Source organism: Galeopterus variegatus, unplaced genomic scaffold, assembly GCF_000696425.1.
Source record: "Galeopterus variegatus unplaced genomic scaffold, G_variegatus-3.0.2 Scaffold2456, whole genome shotgun sequence".
NCBI lineage: Eukaryota > Metazoa > Chordata > Mammalia > Dermoptera > Cynocephalidae > Galeopterus > Galeopterus variegatus.
The window spans coordinates 216,714-243,485 of NW_007728567.1; the positions used below are offsets into that span (position 1 = coordinate 216,714).

Genomic DNA, 26,772 nt, shown 5'->3' on the forward strand with positions numbered 1-26,772 from the left:
GGTGTTGATATAGAGTGGTGAATACAGCAAAAGGAAGTCCCTGTCCTCATGGAGCTTTGGCTCTAGGGAGAGTGACAAAGATGTAAATACATAATATGTCAGGATCATAAAAGACCTCATATTGTATAATTGCACTGATATAAAATGTCCAGAATAGGCAAATTTATAGAGACAGAAAGTAGATTAGTGGTTACCTAGTACTGAAAGGGGTGAGGGGAGATATGGGGAGTGACTGCTAATGGGGTGATAAAAATGTTTTATAATTAGATTGTGGTAATGGTTGCACAACTCCATGAATATACTTACTGAATTGTACACTTTAAGTGAGTGGATTTTATCTCAACAAAACTGTTAAAAAAAAATACACCAGGAAGTGATAAGTACTATGAAAAAGTATAAATCTGGTGGGGAATAGAGGTACTGTTATGGATAGGGAAGGCGGGGAGACCTCTCTAGTGAGGTGACATTTAAATAGATATTTCTGGACCTTGTGAATTGAGGTAGAAGGCATGTAAATGCAAAGGTCCTGAGGTAGGAATTCACTGGAGTATTCAAGGAAGAAGAGTGTGGTTGGAATGGAGTGAGTAAGGATAATGGAATGAGATAACTTAGATCAGACCATGCAGGGCCTTGTAAGGACTTGTTGAGGACTTGATTTTTTTTTCCTTTATGCTGCAGTAACAAATCCAGAATCTCAGTGATTGAAGTCCAGGTTTTTACATGTGCTTTGTAGATTGGCAGGGGTTTAGTCTCCTCATCACTGACATTCTCATCCTCAGTCTATCTGAAACCCTTAGGAAAGAAGGCTTCTGTTTCTAGAAGGAAGGACACAAAGCAAACCTAAACAATGAATCAACTACAGTACACCCTTGACTTTAACAAGTTTTTTCTTTTTTCGTATCATTTAGTAAAACTGACTTTTTTAGGAGGATGGGCAAGGGGACTGTGGCTTGGCACACCCTTAAGCATTCCATGTTGAATCCTGGCTAGAGAGGCATAACCCTGTACCACTAGATCATGTTCTGTCCTGGAGACATTTAGAATGAATCTGGTTTTGATAGCCTTTAATTTTGTCCAATTTTATTTCATTTTTTGAGCATAACATGATCATGCTCAAAAACTATAGGGTTTTTGGGCCGGCCCGGTGGCGCACTGTAGAGTGCGCCGCTTGGGAGTGCAGCGGTGCTCCTGCCGAGGGTTCGGATCCCATGTGGAGACCGGTTCCCGCTCACTGGCTGAGCGCGGTGCGGGCACAACACCGAGGGTTGCGATCCCATTACCCGTCAGTAAAAAAGACAAAAAGGAAAAAAAAAAAACTATAGGGTTTTTTTCATCATTTTCATTGTCATCAAAAAACATTTATCAAGGGGCCGGCCTGGTGGCACAAAGGAGAAGTGCGCCGCTTGGGAGCGCGGCAGCACTCCCGCTGAGGGTTCGGATCCCATGTGGAGACCGGTTCCCACTCACTGGCTGAGCGCGGTGCGGGCGCAGCACCGAGGGTTGCGATCCCGTTACCGGTCAGTAAAAAAAGACAAAAAGGGAGAAAAAAAAAAAAACATTCATCAAGTGCACAGTGCTATATTTAAGACTTTTATACTTGAGAACATTGCTCACTGATTGACCATCTGGAGTTTCGCTAGTAATAAAATACTTTTATGAATCTTTGTGACCAGAAGGATGAAGTGTACTTGAAATAGAAATAACATTGTTATTATATATCTTTTCTGAACCATTTTTCTCTTTTAAAAAAGTTGGTAGATTGTTTTAGGTGTAGCCAACTTTAATATCTTTTTCTTTACTATTAAATTACTTTAAGCTCATGTACTTGATTATTGACAACTTTGGGTAGGAACTCCTGCTTTTTTTCCCTTTTTGGAGTGTGACGATATTGACATTTTTGCTCTGATTAGAAATAAACTAGAATGGAAGTAGCAGTTTTGGACTGGGAATTAGAAGATGTGAGTTATTCTTAGCTGGGCCACAGCTAGCTGTCTGACCCTGCTTGAGCTGGTGAAACAAGGAGAATTGGACAAAAAGAACATGAAACTTTGAGCTCCTTTCTCTCTTTTATCTCCGACATGCAGTCCTGTTGTTTTTTCTTTACAGAACAATCACATTTTATATAGAGGTGGTTCTGAAGTCCCCATGTAAGGTGAAAATGACCTATATTAAAAATACCACTGGAGGGCCGGCCCGGTGGCGCACTGCTACAGTGTGCCGCTTGGGAGCGTGGAGGCGCTCCCGCCGAGGGTTTGGATCCCACATACAGACCGGTTCCTGCTCACTGGCTGAGCGAGGTGCGGGCGCAGCACCAAGGTTTGCGATCCCGTTGCCGGTCCTGGTCCAGTATGGGCGCGACACTGAGGGTTGCGATCCGTTGCCGGACACGAAAAAAGACAAAAAAGGAAAAAAAAAAAATACCACTGGAAATACTTGCAGAAGGTACCCCATTGGAGATTGTCGCATGTAAATCCAGCACAGGCAGTTTATTCCTCTGGTATTGGGACAGATCACTGGCTCTTCAGTTGAGCACCAGTTGAAGCAGCTGGCTTGCATTTAGGGACCATGTTTTATGAAAAATACATGTCTTTGACTCAGATGGTGTTGTCAGATGCACAAAATGTGTTTGGCATATGGAAACTGAGACCAACTGAGTGAATTCATGTGTCATGTCTTGTGCTTATTAAGTTAGAAGAGAGGGCAGTTACTGGGACAACTGAAATTTATTTTCTTCTCTCCCCCCCCTTTTTTTTTTGCCAAGTGAGTAAGTTGAATGTGTGTGAGTTAAATGTCTATTTTCTGCATCTCCAGTGTATTCAGGATCTCTCCTGTCCACTTTTACTGACACCAACTTAAGGCCCTAATCATTTCCCACCTCAGTCACTTACAGTTATCTCCATAAATGATTACCCTAAATCCAGGTAACCACCAACCATGCTACACACTTGTCCTAGAATGTTCTTTCTAAATAACTCTCCTGATTAGACCACTTCATGGCACTCAGACTCTCCCAGGAGTGTTTCTCATGCTTGCCCATGAACATTCTGCTGTGCAGAGGTTAGTAAAGTAAGTATTCTCAGGGTCCTGGGACCATAGCTCTATGTGGCAAAATTTCTTTAAATCTTTTGCCGTAGTCATGCTTGCTTTCATGTAAAACAGTTGCAGATGAATTACCATTGAGTAGAATTGAAGTGGCTTGAATGTGCCATGTTTATCCATTACATTTGCATACCCCCTAGAAGCCCAGTTGGAAATATAAATCCTTAGGAGATTAAATCTAAACTCTCAAGCAGAATCCACAGGTTCTTCATTTTCTGACCCTTGTCTCCTTTTGAGTCTCCTCTTTTACCATGACACTTCTCACATTTGAAGATCACTCGAAATGCCCTGAACATACAGAATTTAAGTCTTGGTGCCTTATACCTCCCTTCATTCATTTACTGAGTATTTACGGAGTACCTTATATGTGCTAGGTACTGTTTGAGGTGTTAGGGAAACAACAGTGGACGAGCCCAAGTCTTGGCCTTTGTAGAGCTTACATTCTAATGGGAAAGGAAGATGACAAGCAAATATATGATATAACATCAAGTGGTACTAATGCCGTAAAGAAAAGTAAAGCATGGTAACGTGATAAAAAGTGAACAAGGGAATCTGTTGGTCTGGCAAGATTCTGTAAGGAGATGATATTTATTTTATTTATTTATTTTTATTTTTAATTGACAAATAATCATATGTATGTATGGGGTACAGTAATGTTTTGATACATTTATACATGGTGGAATGTCAAGTCAGGCTAATTAACATCCATCAAAGGAGGTGATATTTAAATGGCAAAATGATGAAGTTCAAGAGCAAGCCATGTTGTTATTATGGGGAAGAGGGCTCAAGGCAAAGAGAATAGCATGTGCAAAGGCCCTGAGGTGGAAGTGAGCTTGGAATGTTAACACAACAGCAGGAAGCTCACTGTTGCTGAGCAGAATCAGCAAGGGGAAGATGGAGATTGGAGAGATGGGTAGAAGCAGTGTGTGCAGGGCCCTGAGCCCATGATAAGGGGCTTTCTTTTGCCTTGAATGCTTTCTCATTCCATCTGTAACTTTTGGGTGAAATTGGAATTAATGTTTCACATGCTAGCTAGTTGCCCCTCAATTTATTGAATAATTATTTCTTCTCCATTGACTTGAAATGCCATTTTAGCATATATCAATTATATTTGCATATTTATACATATACATACATATATGTTTATCAATGTAATTGATTTGTCTTCTTGCACACGTACATACTGTTATAATTACTGTACCTTTGTACCAGGCCTTGGCAAACTATGGCTCATGGGCCAAATCTGGCCAACCACCTAATTTTTATAAAGTTTTGTTGGAAAGCAGTCACAATCATTTGTTTATGTATTATTTATGGCTGCTTTCTTTTTTTAGCAGATGGCCAGTACAGAGCTGGCTGGTACAGGGATCTGAACCCTTGACCTTGGTGTTACTAGGCAGTGAGCGCTCTAACCAATTGAGCTAACTGGCAAGCTTATGGCTACTTCTGAGTTACAATGGCAGTGTAGTTGCAACAGAGATCATATGGCCCAGAAAGCCTAAAATATTTAAAGTCTGGTCCTTTACAGAGAGTTTATCAACCTCTGTTTTATACTATGAATTGATATCTGATAGGGCAGGTTCTTCCTCATTCTTCTTTTTCAACAATTTCTTGCAAGTCTAGCATGTTTATTCTTCCAGATGAACTTTAGAATCAATCTGCCAAGCTTGCCTAACTCCCTTCCTTTTCCCCATCTCTTTTGGGGTGCAGAACTGGGGGGCAGGCAGGATAGGAATTTGATTGCATTTAATTTGTAGTTTAGTGACGGGAGAAGTGATTGCTTTACAATGTTGGGTTTTTCTGTTCCAGAAATATAGTATCTCTAAATTTATGTCTTTCAGTAAGCTTTTATTGTTTCTTCATTTGTATCTTACATATTGAAGTTTATGCTTACATGTATTATTGCTTTTTGTTATTATAATTGAGATCTTCTCCCAGGTATATTTTACAAGTGACTATTTATGATTTAAAGGAAAGCTTTTGCTTTTTATGTTATTTAAATTCTATTTCTTACCTTCTTATGGGAGTAACTATTAGGACTGCTAATTTTAAAATTTGATTTCTTTGGTTGACAGTCATTGTCTGAATTTACTGATAATTGTTTCATTCCTAATATTTATGTCTCTGACTATAGTGTGGGCTCTATGCCTAGGATAGTTTGGGGGTATGGCTTTGACCCCTTTAAGTGGCATTTATTTTTGTCTTTTATATTGTATAAGTCACAGCAAATAGTAATGAAAACAAACAAAGAAATCAGACAATTTAATGCCCAGTCAACATTTGTTGGTAATTTTAAGAAAACTCAAAAGATAATTTAGGCATACTATTTATCAAGCAGGTTGTGGGGTTTTTTTTGTTTTTTTTTTGCAGAGCTGATTATAACTTTCAGTAGGGAATATAGAATTTTCATGTCACATAGGAGAGTCAAACTCAGTTACCACTTTAACGTGGAGAGCCATTTGATCATGGAATATAATTGACTTAACCTAGCACTTACCTTTTAGAATCGAAATATGAGCAGAAGGAGATTTTTATGAATCAGTTAGTGCTTTCCTAAATAGGTTCTCTTTAAAGTGTTTGATCTTTACCCTTAACATCTATGCCTTAAGAATGTGGAATCTATTTTATTTTAGATTTCAGGGTCTGTTACTTGCCCTGAGCACTAAACAGATGAACCATAAATCCAATATATGTTAACCTTTGTGAATTTATCTTTTAATGCCATTTTGGTCTTTTTTTTCCCCCTGAATTCGTGTCTTCTTTTTAATTTCTTGTGTTGGTAAAATGAAAGAAAAATTATTCATGTTACTGCTTTTATTTCATTTCTTTTTCCTTTTTTGGGTGAAGTGATGATGGGGTGGTGGTAGTAGTTGTAAGGAATGGATATGGAAGTGGATAATTGTGGACATATATTATGTGATTTGTGAAATTAACCTTTTTACTCTTGTAAAAGGTAACTTAGGAAACTTGCCTTTAGGAAAGTGAAACGTCATATAAAGAACCTGGTCTTAAACACTCCTGCATGTTTTTTCCAGGTTGTCGAGATTACCTACAACCGTCATCCTGAATATCAGTTGATGGAATTTGAATTTATAGTAGTGCTTTGGATGCTGTAGAGATGTATCAGGCCTGATACCTCAATCTCGGAGGGAACTCTGACTTTGGGGTCTTTGATGTGGAGCTAGAATTGGACCTAGGTAAAGTAGAGACAATTTTACATGGCTGTGTGGTGTGAAGAATGGTATAAACAAATGTAGTGGTAACTGATATCTTTCATTGAGCTTTTACTATGTCCCGGGCATTGTAATGGACACCTTACACATTTAGGCATTGTAACAGGTGTCTGATCCATATTTTCATCCTGACAACAACACTATGAAGGAGAATTTGTTATCCTCATTTTACAGATGAAGAAATTGAGATTTGGGTTAAATAACTGGTAGACCTGAGATTTGAACCAGCTGTTAGACTCTGGAATCCGGTTGTAAAGCAAAGTGTTATTTTTGACAGGAACAGAGTGAGTGCATGCACACTTGGACTCCAGTGGGAGTAGGGAGGGCAGTGGGCAGAATGTGGGCTTGGGAAGAAGGGTTTTGTGGAATGAGGTGGTGGAAGAAGTTTTGAGTATGGGTTGGGCCCAGCTCATGAAAGTTCTGAAATTCCCGATCGAGAACATCTTGAGTAAAGGAGAGAGAAAGACTTAACAATTTCAATTTGTTTAGATTCTCTTATGTGAATTATGACAGTTGAATGAACAGGTGGTGAATGACAGAAGCGTAGCATGGGGGGTTAGAAGAGACGTCACCACATGAGTGACCTTTGGCAAGCTTCTTTTCCCTCCTGTGTGGCCTCAGTGAAAAGAGAATCTAGAGCCTAAAGTTTTCTTAGTTTTTGTTTTTGGTTTTTTGGGGCCCAAGAGTTCGATTTATATTTCAGTGTAGTACTGGAATGTATCATTTGTCTTCCTGTTTTTAAATTGAGAGAGTACAAAAAGGGGGTTATGTGTTGGTAGTGGATGGGGGGGTGTGATGTTTTGAGAGTTGGATGTGTAAGCTCTACATAGCCTCTTGCTGGTCAGAAGAGGGCTTTGCTTCTAGCTTTAGAGACCCGTACCATGTTTATTAGATATAAACGTAAGTAAAGAAGTACACACATAGGCAAGCATACACTCACACACCCCAAATACTTTTCTCAACCTTTTCTGTGCAGTTGCACTAATTAAGATAGAAAATCCCATACTTTGCCACATTGTGCATCATTTACCTTAAGCATGGGAAGGCTATTCAGATGCCAAACACTTCGTGTCTATATTGGAGGCCCATTTAGAGTCTGAGGCACTGCTCTGGTTGTCTCTCAGCCAGAAACACTGGTTCTTTGGACCATTCTAGATGGCTGTCAGTGTGGTGTTCGGGAGCAGTGCATGTGTAACGTACAAGTATGGCCTGCTGCTCCTGATTTCCACGTGTGAACAACAGGAGCATCCCTTTGCCCTGCAGGCCCTGCCCAGAACTGGATTCCCAGCAAGATTTAGAAGAGAAAGTAAAGCTTTCTAATTAACTGGCGGGGAAGTTAGGCTTGCTTTCACAATTCAGAGTAGCAGCCCGGAGGGTCCAGTCCCACAACAGACAATTTATATTGTAGCATCTTCTCTTCGGGTCTGTTTTTTGGATCTGATATGTGTCCCAAGTAAAATACTCCAGTGAAGGGTGATTTTTAACTCTTTCTTTTTTATCAGAGTGGCATAACTTAGAGAGTTACAGTATCTTTTCAAGGCCACTTTCATACTAACTTTTATGATAGAAAAGAAAAGGAACTAATGTAAATGCTGATATTTTATGAAAATACTTCTATTGATTCCTATTCAAATATGAGATTATTCATAAACTTTCAACTCATATTGTATAGCCTAATATGTATGCAAGCATACTTAACTTTATAAAAACATTTGAAATCAGAGATTCAAAAGCCTAACAGTTTAACTTACAGTTTTATGTTGTACAGTATTCTAAGATGGAGCAACTTCATTTGTCTTTTGTGTATGACTTAGTGGGTCATTCTGAAATGATTAGAGATGATAGTGAATGCGCTCTTTGATCTGGACATACTTCTTTAGGAGTGTGATTTCTGCTTCTGGTTCTGTGGCACACTTTAATATCGCAGTGCTTGTAAGTAGCTCTTTAGACTGTATCTATGGGTTCTGGCCTCTCAGACTTGGAGCTTGCAGGATAGTTCTTTGATTTGTCTGTGTTTGTTTAATGGCAGGAGAGAGGGGCTTAGATTCTGTTTTTGCTCTCTCTCTTGTATAAGTGACAACAAAATAAATATATTGTGAGAAATGCTGAACATTGAGATATGTTTTTCTGTCTCTTTTTATTTTGCCAGGAGCTTGCTTATTGTGATAGTAATTCTGGGGAAGGGAAGGGGAAAGCGAATATGCTTCATTTGAGATCTGCCTTCTATTTGTGTGGCTTGTTTAATTTGCTAACATCATTGATATTTTTCTATTAAGTTTAGGTTCACTACTGGCAGGATTTTATAACTACTTAAGTATTTTTGTTTTATGTTAGAATTCATATGAAAATTTCATGAACTTTAATATTTGGGAATTTAACTTTGTCAGACTTTATTAAAGGATATAGATAAATCAGTTGCATGTTTTTTATTTAATAGGTATCAAATTAATTGAGATAGTATTCAGTTGTATCAAAACATTTGTTTATGTTCACTTCTAAGCTTTCTTCTTTTTTTTTTTTAAGTCTTTTTGCCAAATGGGAAATAAATAACACTGAATTTTGTCCTTTTTCTTTTAAAGACTTTCAGCTGAATTCTCATCTCTCAACATTGGCAAATATTCATAAGATCTACCATACCCTTAATAAGCTAGTAAGTCGATCTTTTAAAAGCAAAACTACCAACTGTTTAAAGTAGTCATTTTATGTAAGTGTATTTGATAAAACTTTAGGTTGTGGATGTTAAGATATCAGTTGCTTATGAAAATACTGAATTTTAAAATTTGCTTTATGATATGTGATTTTTTAGTAATAATGAATGTATTTTTTACAGAATCTAACAGAAGACATTGGCCAAGACGATCACGAAACAGGTATCCATAAATGCTAACGCTACTTAATTTTAAATTAACTTCCTAATACAAAGTTATGAAAGAGGAATATTAGCCACGAATGTGTTGTCATAATACCCTCCATTAACAAGTTGTTACTTGGTTGAGGATGTTTTTCAGGGTGTAGTGAAGGCAGCCATCTTATAACTCCTTCCCAGCAGGAAATCTACTCTGGGGCTATGGTTTATGACAAAGCCCTTAAGGGGGCCAGGAATTCTCTCTAATGGTTTCTAGATATTTTTTTTGCTCTACTGAAGTATTTTAGTTTATACTACAAAGGTGCTACAGTAATGCAGTTTGAAAGGTGTTCCATAAATGTTTGTTAAATTGAGCTAAAAAATGATTTGATAGGTAGGTAGGTACTTAAGCCTGGGTGTGTGTGCGTGTGTGTGTGAGAGACTGTTTTGTATAGGTCCTGAGGATTTATGAATGGGAAAGTTGAAACTTGATTATTGTAAATTATTCTCTAGCCCTGTGATTCTCAAAGCTTAGCTAGCATTATAGTTACCAGGGGAGGGCTTGTTTAAAACACAGATTGCTAGGTTCTACCCACAGAGTTTCTGATTCTGTAGATTTGGGGTGGGACCTCAGAGTTTGCATTTCTATCTAACAAGCTGCCATATGATGCTGATACAGCTGAACACACTTTAAGAACCACTTCTCTAAACTGTTAGTAATCATAAAGTTCAGACACTTGCATTTGATCTATAGTTACCAAACTTCCAATAAAATTATTAAAATATATTTAAAATATTTAGAAAATGGCCATAGTAATATATGAATCCATACTTGTCTTAGTCCATTCAGACTGCTATAACAAAATACCTTAGAGTGAGTAATTTATAAACAACAGAAATGTATCGCTCACAGTTCTGGAGGCTGGGAATTCCAGGATTAAGGCACCAGCAGGTTTGGTATCTGGTGAGGGCCTTTTCCTCACTGATGGCACCTTTTTGCTGCATCCTCACATGGCAGAAGGAGCAGGCAACTCCCTCAGGCCTCTTTTATAGGGGCACTAATCCCATTTACAAAGGCTCTTCCTTCATGACCTAATCACCTCCCAAAGGCCCCACCTCCTAATAGCAACACATTGGGGGATAGATTTCAACACACGAATTTTGGAGGGACACAAACATTCTGGCTGTAGCAGTGCTTGTTGGAGAATTTGAATAGCAAATGTAAAAATGAAAAGTAAATGCAGTAAAGTGACAGTCCTCCTGCATATCTCCCAGACCCACGGTTTTGCCCCAGCACACTGTTTAATGTTGTTTCTTTCAGACATTTGTATGTATGCATATGTGTTTATAGTAGTGTTTGTTTTATTTAGCATCAGTGATATCATAATGTACATATTATACTGCATCTTTCTTTTTTTTCATTTAGTGGTGTATATTGGAGGCGGGAGATTTAGTATTCTCCCCACCTTCTCCTCCAGATTGGTTCAGAATCAACTGAATGTTAGACACAGGATGGAGATTGAGGTAACAGTTTTGTTGGAAAACACTGCTTAGATGTGCAGCAAGAACGCACAGGCTTTTCACTATTTTATTGGAATCACTGCCACTAGATAAGCACAGGCCAGCACACCTGCTGCCCCTCCATACCCCCGCTATGACAGTAGAAGGCTGCATCCCTTTCTGCCTGCTTGGCTGGCAGACAGATCTGAAAGGGAGTTTGGAGGGGCTGGGCTCTCTGTATAGTCAGCCTCTCTGAATCACCACTTAGACCAGACACTCCTCCTTCCAGGAGTGAGATAAGGGGGCAGAGACTGTGCCAGGAGTGTGGTAGGAGCTGAGGGGCACCGATGGTCCCTTCATCTGATCTTTCTGTATCAGTAAATGTAGATCAACTCAAGGGCAGTCAAAAACAATTTTTAAAATAATTTTAAAAGCAATATATGCTCATGGTTTTAAAAGAAGTATTGAAAAAGTATAAAACAGAAAGTGAAAGTTTCTGTCCCATTTTTATCACTCCTAGCTCCCAACCCCCACTGGGACTTCACATTTGACTTTTCGGAGATAACTCTGTCTTATATTTGTTGGCCAAATTATATTGATGATGATGTATTTTTTTCTTTAAATACAAGTATATATTTGTATGTACTTCTTGTTTTTGTCACTCAGTATATCTTGGAGATTTATAAAGCGTCTACTTTCTTTTTTAATGGCTGCATTATTTTCTAATTCATGGATATATCACAATATGTTTCTCTAGCCTCCTACTGGTTCACATTTGTGCATTTAACTACCAGTAAGGCCAAAATAAATGTTACAGGGACCATTTTAGTAGTTAAGAAAAAAAGTACATTTCTCTTTTATTTTGAAACAATACGTCGGTGGGTTTCAGGATTTTTTAAACTTAAGAGTTAGTGTAGTTTTAATTTTTAAACTGAATTTTACATATATAAGGCTCCCAAGTTGTCTTCTTTTTAGCTGTGATAATAAAACCTCTAAGTTCTGAATCCTGTACCTTATGTAGTTAATTTTGTACTTTTGGTTTAAATGAGTATTCTTTCTGTATAAATTTAACATCTAAATATTTAACTTGCAATGTGGCAATTTAATAAGTTATAATTAAAGAAGACATAAGAGGAAAATATATTTGGCCTCATGCCTCCTCTTTCACCCTTGGGGATGTAGATGTGTCTGATACTTTGTGTATGATGTGCTGGTGCAGCACCTGGGACTTTGTAAGTGCTCAGTCATTGTCAATTCGTGTTAGTAATTCCTTAGAGTCGTCCATTTCATTAACATTTCCCCATCTGGTATAACATCACTTGTGATTCCCGTACCCAACGGTACACTTTAAAAATGAAGCAACATATAATCTCTGTTGTTTGGGAATCTGAGAAAGTTTAATCACTGTAGTGCTTCTTTGGCCAACAGTAGTCTGTGCAATATCAGTAACTACTTATGAAGTCACAAGAGGCTGGGTGTCTTCGGGCTCTGTCTTCTCTAACACTTTTCCTTCTTTGGTGCTGTCAATCTTCCTCCCACCAAAAAAAGGAAAAAAAATAAAGAGAGAGAGAATATTGGTAGGTAATCTTGGAGAAGTAACACAAAATAGGAAGTGAATTAAAAAAAGCCAAGCAGAGAGACAAAAAAAAAAAAAAAAAAAGAATAAGGAAGATGGTGATAGAGGTCATAAGTCAGTATGATTTATAGAGAAAGTAAAGGAAATTTCTCTTGTCTTAAATAGTTGGATAAAAATTGTACATTTAGAAGCTAATAGTTTCACTCAAGCAAGCACATAGTTCAATAATCTGTTTAAGGAAATGAAATAAAATATTAGGTACTGGTATGATGTCTTAAACTGCAATCTTTTTATCAACTTAAATTACTATATCTTTGTGGCATTGTTCGGTGAAAAATGAGGTGAAATAGCTGTATAAAAAGTACTGAAGTGGTAGAATGAACGATGTAAAGTGTTATGAAGTGAAACAAGGCTATGATACAACAAGCTCACTAAAATGAAAAATTAGTGAGATTTATGTATTTGAACATGCATTTGTACTAAGTTTGGGAAAGTCAGGAAAATTCTCTAAGTTTGTAGACCTCTTGTTTGGGGATGACTGGAAATTGGGTATCACAATTTGATGTCTTATGGGAAATTAATCCTGACAGGAACTCTTTTTACTTGAGGCTCACAAAACAAAAAGATTGGAGCGGGGGTGAAAGGCACTGGAGCACCTACTTGGGCATCATTAATTAAGAATAACATGCTTAGTTAAGTTATTTTCAAAATAGCAAGCTGGATAGACATTAAAGGGCCTTTGGTTTGATCCAGGTGAACTCAAGTCGCCCTTTAAAATTGATTTTCTGGAACACATAGGATAGACCAGTTGAAAAATGTTGGCAGTATTTCTAATTGTTTAATTTGGGAAGAAAGGCTGTATTCATTGACTCTGATTTACTTGGAAATGTGGTCAGTTAAAAAAATATTTAACTAAACCAAATAATAACCCTTGAGCAAAAATTATACATGATTTTTTATTGCCTTCCTAAGGATCATGTAAGTATCAAAGCATTAAGAAAGAGCTTCTAATAGTGGGAAGATTTCAGATTCATTGTCCATCTAATGTAGAAATGTAGAAACACGTCTCAGATTTGTGAAGATAAATAAGATAGCTTTGAAAGTGCTTTGTAATTAGTAGTAGTGATGCCACTAAAAAAAATCAGCCTTAATATTTTGCCTCTACCTGTAATGTCAGATGGTTTGTACCTAAGTAGGTACTTTTAAACAGTTAAAATAGCACATTCTCTGAAGCAGTTAAACATTCCATAACATTCTTGTTTATATTATTTGCTTACTAAGCTTTTTTTTTGTAGTTTAAAGTTTCATTGAAATAGATTGTGATATAAGTTCTGAGTCAGTGAAGTGTAAATTTAATGATACAAATAAATACCAATTTGTAGAACATATTCATTTGTAGGTAAGTATTTTTATTATAAAAAACATATCACAGAGTTATTTTAAGAAGCAAACACTCCTTGAATATTTGTGTTTTAAAAAAATTCTGTCAAGAAACTTAAAGTCAAGTGTTTGTTTTACTGACAAATGGGGAGAAAAATCTGACATGATCGTCTCTGGATTTAAGATGATGGTCTGAGATCTAAGTCTCTGGAAATGTACTGATTTTTTAGCAGAATTTGATTTATACATGTTTTGGGAACGTATTTATTCAGGAAATATTTATTGAGAGTCTGCTGTATGAATCAATAATGTACATATCTTATACTCTAATAAGTGGGGGGGGCGGGTTTGGGGCAAACAACGTTGAGTTTTGTGCTGTCTGTATTTTGTTGATTTAGTTCATATTGATAAGTTATTTTAAGTAAACTTGTTTTCCTTAGTGTTAAAAACATGCTTTTTATGTAGCGTGAAACTTTTCACTGTCATCATGGCTTCTAGGGTGATTCTGCCTTGAAGAGCTGTGCCGTGCGGTCCTTGGGAACTTCCCTTCCCTTGGTCTGAGTTTGCCTCATCCTTCCTGTGAGGCAGCTGTGAGAGGGTCTGTGAGTCAGTGAGTGCCTGAACTGTGATGGGCATGGGGGAGGTGAAGAGACATAGTTTCCTTGTGGACAATGCCCCCTGACAATCACTTGCTTATGCCGTTGATTAGAGTGGAGATTAAGTAATGCCTCTTAGCTAGGAGATAGAAATTTTGAATAAATGAAATAATTGCCAAATTTGGGATAGTTTGGGTTTCAAATATGAAGTTTTATACAGACACAAGAAAAAAGTGATTTGTGAAACTTTTAGCAGAAAGAATTCATCAGTAAAGAGAAAATATGAGAAAGTTGAAAAAGTTGGTTAACTTATGATGTTTGAATGTTTACCAAAATCATGTTACTCTTGACAAGTAAGATTCAGTGGAAGGCAGACATTGTAGCAGTATTTCTGTGAGGAAGCAGATGAGAGAGGAACTAGTGAATTAACTTTTACTGGTGAATATTGGGGAAGACATTATTTTAGACAGTGTTCAACTTCCCATGGGCTGAGGAGATAAGGCGCATTTTCTTTTGTGTTCTGCAAATACTTGTAGAAGGGAAGGGTTACACAAACCAGATGCTCAGAACCAAACATGACTGCTGTTGGAAGAAATTGTCTTCCCTTCACTCATACAGATCAAGGAAACAGAAGCAAGCCTCAGGGTTTAGGACAGACTCTTTCTCTTCTGGGCAGTGTAGCACGCTTTACAGCTAGGTGGGACATACTTTTAATTCTGCAAGCCCCACCCAAGGCATGTCACATGGGGAACTTAGCACAGTAGTAGGAGCCTAAAGATGAACTGGGATTTCGGTTTTAGTCCTGACCATTGCTCCTAGCAGGGTTGTGACTGTTAGCTTCTGACAGCTTTCTCCCTGCCTTCAGAGCAGTTGTCTTGGAAGAGCTGTCTACACTCACCAAGTCCACTTCCTCACTTAACATCTCTCTCCAGTCCGTTGCAGTCTGGCCTCCCCAACTCCTGCCCCCAATCCATCAATGCTGTCCTTTATTGCTAAATGCAATGTGTACCTTCAGTCCTTGCCTGAGTTGACCTCTATGCTTCAGTAGGACACTCCCTCCTCCTTTGAATTTCAGGACATTACACTTGTCCTGGGGTTTCTCCCCTCCCAGGTTTTTACCTTTCTTTCCCAGCCTTTTGACACTCCCTACTGCTCTGTCCTTAGTTCTCTGCTTCTCAGTTTCCACTTGTATGGCCTTATAGGGTGGCAGCAAATAGTGGCTGGGAGCTTGGGCTTTGCTGCGGTGCTGCTTAGCTTCATGTACTGCTTCCCAGCTGTTACTTCCTCGTTCTATGCCTCAGTGTCCTCATTTGTAAAAATGGGGGTGCTAACAATACCTGCATGATGGTGTGGTCATGAGACTCAGTGGTGCTGAGGGCTGGCATGAGTACTGTGAGCATCCCTCCTCTGTGCCACTCAGGACCTATTTGTTTATATCACTGCCACCTGAACATTGCACTTGCCACCTAAACACTTACTGAATGGATGATTTTTCTTTATAAAAATCCTGAATGGTAGATGTCACAGTTCTCATTCTTCAGATGATGAATGAGAGACCAGAATAGGTCAGTGATTGACCAAACCATGTAGTTAGGTGAAGAGCCAGGACTCATTCGTTGAACGCAGATCACTGAAACCCCAGGACCCCTACACTCTCTCCTACATGGCTTCCAGAGAGCCCAGGGCCCTCAACCAAGGGCTAATGGAAGGAGAAGTGATGTGGGGTCCAGAATTCCTCATTTCTCACTTCTGAGACCATGAGAAGTCACTTGAATGCTTAACCCTTAGCTTTTCCCATCTGTTAAGTAGAGATAATTATCTTTGCTCTGCCTGTCATTCAGGGTTATTGTGGGAACCAAATGACATAATAGATCTGATAGCCCTTGTGCCAAGATGAGGTATTTTAATTATCTTAATAATTGTCTTGTCATTTGTAGTGGTTTAAGATGGTCTGAAGTGAGACTGACTGGGTTGAGTCCCAGTTTTGTTACTTACCTAATCTCTCTCTGCTTTCATTTTCTCATCTGCAGTACTGGTAAATGGTTCCTTTTTCATAGACTTGTAAACTTGCATGAGTTAATACATGCAAGTGTTAAGAATAGGGCCTGGGTCTCAGTAGGGTCTCAGTAAGTGTTGCATGTTGTTATTATTGCCTGTTGTCATTACATTTTAATATCTTTTATCAAATACAAGTTATGCTTCCTGTCAGAAAAAAAAACCCTGACTAAATAAGTGGCAGAATCTTCCTCAGGTGGTAGAAACAAATTATTATGGAAATTTTGCTTAAGGTCACGTCAGACTTCAGCCCCCAAAATCTGAATCCTGTTTTTTTATCAAATATCCCTCAAAGCTTAAGAGTGTTGGTGTGCTTGTTACGTATTTTAGAGTCAAGGCTACTGATTGAGCTGGCCTTGCTTCATGAAGTGCATACATGAGATAGCAGTCCACTTCCTTTTGAAGGAACAATGACATGTAAGACAGGCAGAAAGCTTAGATAAGTTATATTAGTATTTTTGGAGAGTAAATTCAAATTGTGGTAACTTCTATTTCTGGTGTGATTGGGGCGGTGGGGGGAGTATTAACTTATTTGTGTCATTGCTAGGTTTATTTCTTGACTATAATATTCTCTCCAAGAGGGACTAAAAAGTATTTTCTCACTTTATGTCATTTACAGATAACATGTAAACCCTTTATAGTACAGGCCATGAAAGCTTTTAATTTAGCAGTAATATTCTTTGGGAGTGTTATGATGTGTGGCATACCTGAATTTTGTGCTCTTTGAACTTGTTTTGTAGGAAGTCTGCGGTCTTGCAGTTCTTCAGACTGCTTTAGTAAAGTGATGCCTCCAAGGAAAAAGAGAAGACCTGCCTCTGGAGATGATTTATCTGCCAAGAAAAGTAGACATGATAGGTATGGTGCAGAGACAGTAGGTCAAAATTGATGACAGACATGTCAAAGATGCACATTTCTCTGTAATCCAGTGTGGGACTTCTGAGTGTGCAAATACCAACAGGAATATTGTTTTTGTTCTGTCAGGCAATCTTTCAAAGTGTAATTATTTAATAATGCTTATTTTATAAATCCAGGAGGGTTTATAAAACATAAAAGCAAAGTACATAATTTGAGTTCTTAGAAATTAAAATTTTATCTTAGTCCATCGATCCACCAAAACTGGTGTGGGGCTGGTTTCTTTCCATTTAAAGCCTTGCTGTCTGTGCCTGCTGAGGACCACAGAGTTGGTCTTTATTCTTTAAGGGAGTCTCACTCACTCACCACAACCACAGGGTTGGAAAGAGCTGCCTATACTGAATGCTCTACAACCTGTCCAGAATATCAGCTGAGCTGAGGTTTATTTGCAGGTGGGTGAGACTTTGATAGAAACTGTGAGAAAAAAACACTGTTTAAACCACTTCAGTTTCAGACAAGTGGACTATTAATTTTGGGGACTCCAAAAGTCCTATTAGATTTGTTTATTTTTAGGCATCTTTATTGTTTCACCCTGATTTATATAAGTAATTTTTTCTTTCTTATATTTTTATATTTTTATTTATTTATTTATTTATTTATTTTTGTCTTTTTGTCTTTTTCCGTGTCCAGCAACGGATCGCAACCCTCAGTGTTGCCCCTGTACCGGACCGGGGACCGGCAACGGGATTGCAACCCTCGGCGTTGCTCCCGCGCCTCGCTCAGCCAGTGAGCGGGAACCGGTCTGTATGTGGGATCCGAACCCTCGGGTGGGAGCGCCGCCGCGCTTCCCAAGCGGCGCACTATCCAGTGCGCCACCGGGCCGGCCCTCTTTCTTATATTTTTAAACAAAGAACAAACACCATAGTCTAATCTCTTCTGTCTTCTTCCATCTTTCTGTATTCTAGCTCTGTGGGTCACATCACTAATGGGCCTGAATTTCCACACTTATTAATAAAGGGGATTTAGATGAGATTTTTCTGTTTCCTTCTTGCTGTGATATAGTACTTCATATGCTACAACTCAGTTGGAGGTATAGAGACATAGATTCTGAAAATCATGTCACTATTCATATCTCAAATGAGTAGAAAATATTATCTAAGATAGAAGGGATTTAGGAGATCATCACCAGCAATCTTTAGGCCAGTGATTTTCAACTTTACAAAGCCAGATTACTTGATACTTTTTTGGTGCTATGTATATTATTATCAGGGAATTGTTAAATTCTAATAATCACATAGCATTTGTGACTACTATTTTTTCACCACAGTCTAATATAATTTAGTATGGTAAAGCCAGTTTAAAAACTGGCAGTTGAGTTACAGATTCTGAATTTCATTCTTGGTCTTTTTTTTTTAAACAACTTTATTTACATATCATAAAGTTCATCTGTTTTAAGTGTACAATTCAGTGATCTTTATTATGGTAACTGAGTCTTGCAAACCATCACTACAAACCAGTTTTAGAATATTCCTATCATCCAATCAAATCTCTGATGCCCCTTCACAGCCACTCCTTATTCCCACTTCCAGCCCTAGCCAACCCCTAATCCAGTTTCTGTCTCTACAGATTTGCTTTTTCTGGACATTTCATAGAAATGGTCTTTTGTGTTTCTCTTCTTTCACTTAGCATAACGTTTTGAGGCTCATGCATATAATAACATTTATCAGTATTTTGTTCCTTTTATATGCTGGGTGTTATTCCACTGTATGGTCTTGGTTCTTTTTTAATGTAGAGTATTTTTAAGTAATTCAAATATTACAATGTCATACGTAGGTCTCCAGGTTTTTCACCAGTTGCAGTCTTTGAGCTCAGATTGGAATGTCTAGGTCCAGGATTGGAGCATATCTATTTGAACTCTTGGAAAGAATCCACCACTGTTTCCAGCTAGTATGGCTGCCTTTTATAGAAGAAATAAAATCTGGTGGTTTGCAGTTTCGATAACTTAACACACTATAACCATGTTCTTTTTTTGGGGTTAAAATCCAGAATCTCTGATCAGAGGTATGTACAGCTATTCTGGTCAATGTCTAATTAAATGAATGTTCCAATAACAAGGAATTTGATATGATTTTTATATTCTTATATACTGTGTCAATAGAAACTATGTTTATAAATATTTATGTACATAAATCTCTAGTTAATTTATATATAAATAAAGGATATAAAAGTGTACATACTCAATTTATGTATCCAAATTATTATTTTAAAGCTACTGCTCCTCTCCCCCCTCTATGTAGGGAATATCTCGGTCCTCAGCCCCTGGTTATCACGAAATAAGGAATTCCTGCAGAAGGTCGCAGAGTTGCAAGATGAGGCTGCTTATGCTGGGCATGTCCACAGCACTAGAATTACAAGAGAACAGCAGAAGCCAGCGTTCTCTGTTTCTCTCACCTGTGGTTTTTGAGGTTATATGAGGGGTCTTCAGTTCATGGAAAGATTCATATTATCTTTTAGTTCTATTTTTTCCACAGTTTTTTTTTTTTTTTTTTTTTTTTTTTTTTTGTGGCTGGCTGGTACAGGGATTGAACCCTGGACCGTGGTATTATCAGCACCGTGCTCTAACCAACTGAATTAACTGGCCAGCCCCCTGTTTATCCACGGACTTTTTGAAGTACCCTCATACTAATCAAGAAGCCATCCAAGGGACTTTCTCTTGCTACCTTACATCTGAGTTTGTTTTCCTGGAAGTTTAGACATGATTTGGTGTTTCTTTTTATTTGCTTAATGTTCTCTTGAGTTGCTTAATATTGACAGGTTCTTCCTTAAACTGTGCTCTGTGCCCAGCCTGACTTGTAAGACTTAATGGAGAGACACAAGTGGCTTTTAGGATCATCAGTTGAAGAAAACACCTTAGACACTTCTTGCTGTATCTTACTGTCATTCTGTAATTAGTTCTGACTAGTGAGACAGAAGGGAGTATCAAATACTTGTTCTACTCAGTTCTCACTGATTATTTGTTAATCAGAGAAAAATCTGTATTATGTGCTTACTATTTAATTTTATATTAGATGTGACTGTTTAAACACTGAAGTTATAAAAAGCTGAAGCTTGCAAAGGCAGGAAGTAAAATATTTAAAATATACTTAAAATACTGACTGAATAGATGTCTGGTTCGGGTAAAAGAATAAAAATTATCTGCTACTTAAAAGAACTCAGTATCTTTAAATAACTTAAAACTGCTTTTTCAATTTCTAGCATGTATAGAAAATATGATTCAGCTAGAATAAAGACAGAAGAAGAAGCCTTTTCAAGTAAGAGGTGCTTAGAATGGTTCTATGAATATGCAGGTAGGTAATTATTTATATCATCTAATACTGATCCTTATGAAATTAAGAAGATCCTTAGAGGAGATTAAACAATTAAATGTGTACTTTTCAAATGAAGTGTGCGCGTGCGTGCATATGTGTGTATGTGTGTCCCTGTGAGAGAGGAGGGAGGGACAGAGTTGAAACAAATCACTGAATGTTCTATTTATAGCCGGCAGCTAGGCCAAAGAATTCAGAACACTAGAAGGGAACAGAAAAGATGAAATGCACTTGGGAGAAATACTTTGGATTGCTAGGAAACCTATTTAGAATGCTGATAATGGGTGATTATTTGGTTTAAGCACCAAAGTTAAAATAAGCTTTGCTGCTTTGAACCCTTATGTAGTGCATTGGAATTTCTTTATATTAAGTGTCTGGGTTTTGAGAGCTCATTTGGCAGAAAACATTTGTCACTTAGAATGTCTTAAATTTAGTCTCATTTTTGCAACTTAGTGTAATTGGTTGGATAATTTAATACTGCTATCTAGGGCTTGTTTGTTGTTGTGGCTGTATGTGGTATAAAAAGAGAAAAAGAAAAACTTTCAGAAAAGTTTGAGCTGAAGGCTGTTTTATCTTTCTTCTTCCTCACCTTATTTCATGCCCTTTTGTAACCTACCAACTTGACTGTTCCAACAACTTTCAAAACAGTTTTCCTGCATCATTCTCTGCTCCAGACCAGGTTCCATGTGCCCATTGTCTTACTTTAAAAAAAAGTAAACTGAACAGATTATGGATATCATTCCCTAATAGTATTGCCCCCTCTTAAACCACCCTCTCCTCTTAAAAATCCCTGCTGCCTACAGGATAAAAGACAGCTGACTCTCTGTCCCTTTGCCTGGAATACTTTTCTCCACTTTTCCATCTGATAAGCTGCTGTACATCTTTTAAGCTCCTTATTTAGCTTAATACCCTTCCAGTACTTCCACAGGACATTAGTCTTCTTGTTTTGACTCCTTTTTAAGTATCAAAATGAGGGTTTCCCCCCTGTAGCTTGATCTTGCTCTTCCCCCCACCCTACCCTTTCTCTGATAAAGGTCTTGCCCCTTTGGCCACAGAGATTGGTCCAGGGGGCTGGTAGGTAACCCAGACCAGGCCAATCAGACAAATTTTCTGGGGATTTTCAGATTGAATCTGGAAGATGAGCATCTTTCTTTTCTAGTGGAGGACCTGAAAGGATGCAGTCTTGATTCCTTTAGTTCTTCTTTGGATTTTTGGATTTTAACGAGCTACCCCAACATCTTTCTAGTGAATTCTCCTTCATTACTTTAACTAGTTTGAGCTGGACTTTGTTTGCAGCCTATGGACACTAGTATAGACACTTACATGGTATTAGAATTTATCTGTTTTCATGTTTACTTGATCAGAACATGAATCTCTTGAAGACATTTTGAAATCCTAGTAAAAGTGGTTGACACTTTGCCAGTTGTTCAGTAAATAGGTGCTGAATGAATAAAGAGTTTTGTCATATTCCTATTACTTTGATTATGAAGATCATTTGCTTTCCTATATTGATTTACATTATTACAAAAGGGAAATTTTCAACAAAAAATATGCTTAATCCCACCGTCATAGCACAGCTATTTTGATTTTTTTGTGTCTTCCTTTATAAGCAAACATAAACTTCTTCTGTTTTCTTTAAAAAGAGAGTAGAGTACAATTTTCCTTCTTGTTTGCCTTTTTCTGGATATACAAAGGTCACATTTGGGGAGAAAAGGTGAAGCCACATTATTTAGGTTCCTTGGGATCCCTGCTGGGTAATACTTCATAATTCATCCCTGTAAGAAGTTTGTGTGGATATGGCCATCCCTATTTTTACATCCCCCCCCCTTTTTTTTTGCTTCTTTTCCTGTGTCTTATCAGTAGGGAAAATGGCTTGAAATATGGAATAACTGAAAGCCCAACTGGCACCTGCTTTCACTTTGAATATCCCAACCACATGAATTGAAACTGCAGGTCAGTATTATTAAAAAAAAAATGACTTGTGAGAAGAAGCAGGGTGACTGACGGGTTATGCTGTAGAACGAGGCTGTGGGAGCAGGTTGCAAGGCCACAAGCCCCCTAGGTACTAGTGTGAAGAGTGCTCTAACCCCCAGGCTGGGTTCATTTTCTCTAAGAGAGAGACAGCTGGTTTGGGCTGAGGATAGACGCTGACTCCTTGAACTTTAAGCTGGAGTAGAATAGCAGGGGGTGGTAGGGACTTGGTGGTGTAATTGCTTCAAGTGGATGGAACTTTAGTTCTTTCCAGATCTCTCAGTTCCACTTCTCACCCTGCCCTTCACTTTCCGTGGCACCTGTGGTCTGAACCCAGCTCTTCCCAGCTTCTGTCTGGCTGGTTAACCCCAGCCCTCATTTGCACATTCTAGAATGCAGCTTCTCACCTTTTTAAATCTCTGTCAGCTCAATTTCTGATTCCCAGAAATGAAATAAATAAAACCCCCTCCACTGGGACTCTTCCTCTTGTTCCACATGGTTATACCTTTACTCCCTTTAGTGCTTTGGTATTTAGTTCTCTGTGACTTTAGAAAGGATTGGCTGAGAGCTGGGGAGAATGTTAAGTATTGCTAAGACCTCCATGTGAAACTGGAATTCATTTCTTTTCATTAGAATAGAAGAAATCAGTTTACATAAATAATTTATCTAACTTCCTGACATATATCTAAGAAGTAAGGAATTAAACCAAATACACAAGTGCGAGCATAGATTGTACAGTTACACTAAAGCTCACATATGTAGGTCATAATAGTTCTACAAGCCCTGACTGTAGGCTCTTAGTCTATTTTGGATTAAATTCTGTAGCAGAATTGTTTTTTGATTTACCAGAATGAGACATGGAACCAGGACCGGGTGTTAAAGTCAGGCATTGGATGTTGCAAAAAGTGACAAACTGGTCTGACAGTGAAGGAAGAGATGTTAAAAACTACCAAAGGAGACCCTGTGGACACCATTTGTCTCAGTGATGCAGCATGGTGTAATTACAGAAACTTAAGCATGAGGGTCTTGGGCCATCATGAAAAGATGAGGTACATTTAGTTAGGGACTCCTGCTTCAGATGGCAAGGAGAGTGGGAGGACTAGTTTTTTCCAGATTATTGTCAGTATAGTTGCCTTTCTGGATGTACCTCTAGTATCTTGTCATCAGGGTGTTCCATAGCTTATTGTTTCAGATATATATATATATATTTAAAATGATCTCTTTCAAACCCCACTTCTAACCCACTTTATGTTAGCCAGTAGCATATTTGTTAACTTGCTTGACAAAGGTTATTATCTTAATTCTACAGGTGAATCCATAAATTTTAGTGCAAAATACAACCAAAATCTTAACAAATAGTGAGATTACAACTAGATTTAAATGTGTGCATGGGAAGGATAATGAGGGGAAGAAAAGGTGTTAGATGGCAGGATTATGGGTAACCTTTTAAATGTTTATTGACAAGCTATATTTTAATATATATATATAGGATAAAATAAAGGTTGAGCATCCCAAATGTGACAAGTCTGAAAATCCAAAATTCAAAATGCTCCAAAATTCAAAACTTTTTGAGGGCTAACATGACACTCAAAGGAAATGCTTATCGAAGGATTTCAGATTTTTTGGATTTTGGATGCTCAACAGGTAAATATAATGCAAATATTCCAAAATCTGAAAAAATCTGGAATCTCAAACACTTCTAGTCTCAAGCATTTCAGATAAAGTATAATCCACCTGTATGATTTCTGGTAGAGTCATGCCATTGTGAATCATACGCCAAAATCTTGCTCTTTTAAAACACCCGGACATATGTTTATATAAGTAATACAGTGGCCCTGCATAAAACTGGAAAAAAAGAAGAGCAAAGATTATTAACATTACCACTGCAAAGTGTACCTCAGCAAACCTTTGTTGAGGAAAGGTGCTCACTGTGCTAGGCTCTAGGGTGCAGTCAATAGAAGCATTTTGCTCAGAGTTTATTTTATATGTAACAAACAGGCACACACTTGGAGAAGCATCATCTTTGTGATGAAGATTGATAGAAAGAGAAGGCAGTACAGCTTGGAGGCTGCAAGAGGGGGAGAGCAAGCTGGAGACGCCCAAGCTGTATGCAAAAGCCTGGGAAATTCAGGTGGCTTGGTAGGCTCAAGAACAGGCTGCAGTGAAAGAGCTCTTTTAAACCAGGAAGAATAGAAGCCAAAGAGAGAGGAATTTAAAAAGAATTATAAAGTACCTTTTTTTCCCAGCTGTATGCATCCACCTCTCAGTGAGTCTTAGTAGTAGATACAAAAAAGGCATCTGTTCCTAAAAACAAGCCTCATAGCAAAATAGGAATAGATGGATACTCTTATCAGAATAATTATTCTTTAATCTCACAGCCTCAATACTTTACAGTAGTGGCATGGTAAAAAGAACTGTGATACATATACACGCACACACCTACACACAGTGGAGTAATATAAAATATGTCAGCTAACAATAATAAGTAGATGTATAGGTACTGTTACAGGAAGATTACCAGACACAGTCAGTGAAAAAAGCAAGGTGTAGAATTATAGGTACAGCATGAACTCATGTGTGTGGATAAACAAATTTGAAAGCTGCATTTCAGTGTATATTTGTATGTCCTCCTGCCTAAATGGGAAGGAAAGGGAGAAGTGGCTTTTTTTTTTTTTTTTTCTTTTTTTTTTCCTCTGTTTTCTTTTTTACAATTTTTACTTCTGTGTCTTCAAGTTTATTAAGCTTGTTCTTATGCAGTGTCTAATGTGCTATTATTTTCATTCAGCGTATTTTTCATCTCAGGCATTGTTTTTAATTTCTGAAGATTTTTTTTAATGATTATTCTTACATGCTTAGTCTTTTCTGTATCTTCTTGAACATATGTCTTTTAAATGTCTTTTTCTACTAATTGTGAATATATTAATGCATATTGTGTGCATATATACATGATTGTGCACGTGTGGATATATGTACTCTCAAACCTACAGCTGGCAAGATATCAAATAATAAAATGTTAAACGTATTCTCATTTGAGGCAAGAATGAGATTAAGGATGCCCACTCTCACTATTCTTATTTCCATTGTTTTGGAAGTTACTAGCCTCTGCTGTCAGACAGAGAAAGAAACGGGGCATAAATATTGGAAAGGAAGAGGCAAAAATAATCATTCATTGAAGATGAAATGATTAAATTATTGTATACTTGGAAAGCCAAAGAGAATTGCCTGGACAAACTTAGAAACACTAAATAAATACAGATACTCCTCAACTTACGGCAGAGTTATGTCCCAATAAACCCATCATAAGTTGAAACTGTCCTAAGTCAAAAATACATCTGATACATCTAACCTCCCAAACATCATAGTGTAGCCTAGCCTACCTTAACCATGCCAAGAATGCTTACATTTGCCTATAGTTGGGCAAAATCATCTAACCCAAAGACTGTTTTATCATAAAGTGTTGGCTATCTCATGTAATTCACTGAAAGTGAAACACAGAATGGTTGTGTGGGTACTCAAAGTACAGTTTCTACTGAACGTGTATTGCTTTTGCACCATCGTAAAGTCAGAAAATCACAAGACTAACCATCACGAGTTGAGGACCATCTGTATGTCTATATTCCATGCATATTGAATTCTATAGATGGCTTATTTTGAGAAGGGTACTTAAAGAAGCTCTTTAGTAAATGGTTGTCCTTGAGGAGTAGCGAAGTAGTAGAGGGGAAACTTTGCTTTTTAAATATTTTTATTCTTTACTTTCAAATGAAATTTTGTATTATGTTCATGTATTAATGTATCAAAAAAAACCTAAATTAAATATACTTTTATTTTCCCCTAACCAAGATAAGAAAATTAGGAATACATAGGGAAAATATAAGATAAAAAGGGGAAAAAAGGAAATCCTAGAAAAAGATAAGAGATTTGAAAATATGAAACAAAATATTTTGTAACAAAATAGTACATTTGTGATTAAAAGTGTTTGCTTTGGCCACTTTATGAGAAAGGGCCTGAATTTGGACTTATAGAGAGAGCCAAGGACTTGAAGCAGAGAGGGTGACATAAGACTTTCCAACTAGATGATTATAATGTTCATCCTTTGTTCAGAACAACCACCTTATACTTTAATTGTGGTCTAGTTATTACTTTGTATTGAAGTTACTCCTGTGGGGCTAGTCACTTAGCTCACTTGGTTAGAGCACAGAGTTATAACACCAAGGTCAAGGGTTCAGATCCCCATACCAGCCAGCTGCCAAAAAAAAATTGAAAACAAACAAAAAAAGGAAATGAAATTACTCCTGTGCTT

At 37.7% G+C, this 26,772-nt stretch overlaps 1 protein-coding gene across 2 annotated transcripts in view; it reads left to right on the forward strand.

Annotated features, from left to right (window-relative positions):
* The window catches only part of DCUN1D4 (DCN1, defective in cullin neddylation 1, domain containing 4), a 75,177-nt gene that overhangs the window by 14,371 nt on the left and 34,034 nt on the right, over nucleotides 1-26,772 (forward strand). For both annotated transcript variants that reach the window (XM_008581780.1, XM_008581781.1), the window contains exons 2-5: nucleotides 8,912-8,982; nucleotides 9,163-9,202; nucleotides 17,025-17,139; nucleotides 20,392-20,483. In XM_008581780.1, the coding sequence (XP_008580002.1) occupies nucleotides 8,912-8,982; nucleotides 9,163-9,202; nucleotides 17,025-17,139; nucleotides 20,392-20,483 (318 nt within the window). The remainder of the gene's footprint in view (nucleotides 1-8,911; nucleotides 8,983-9,162; nucleotides 9,203-17,024; nucleotides 17,140-20,391; nucleotides 20,484-26,772) is intronic.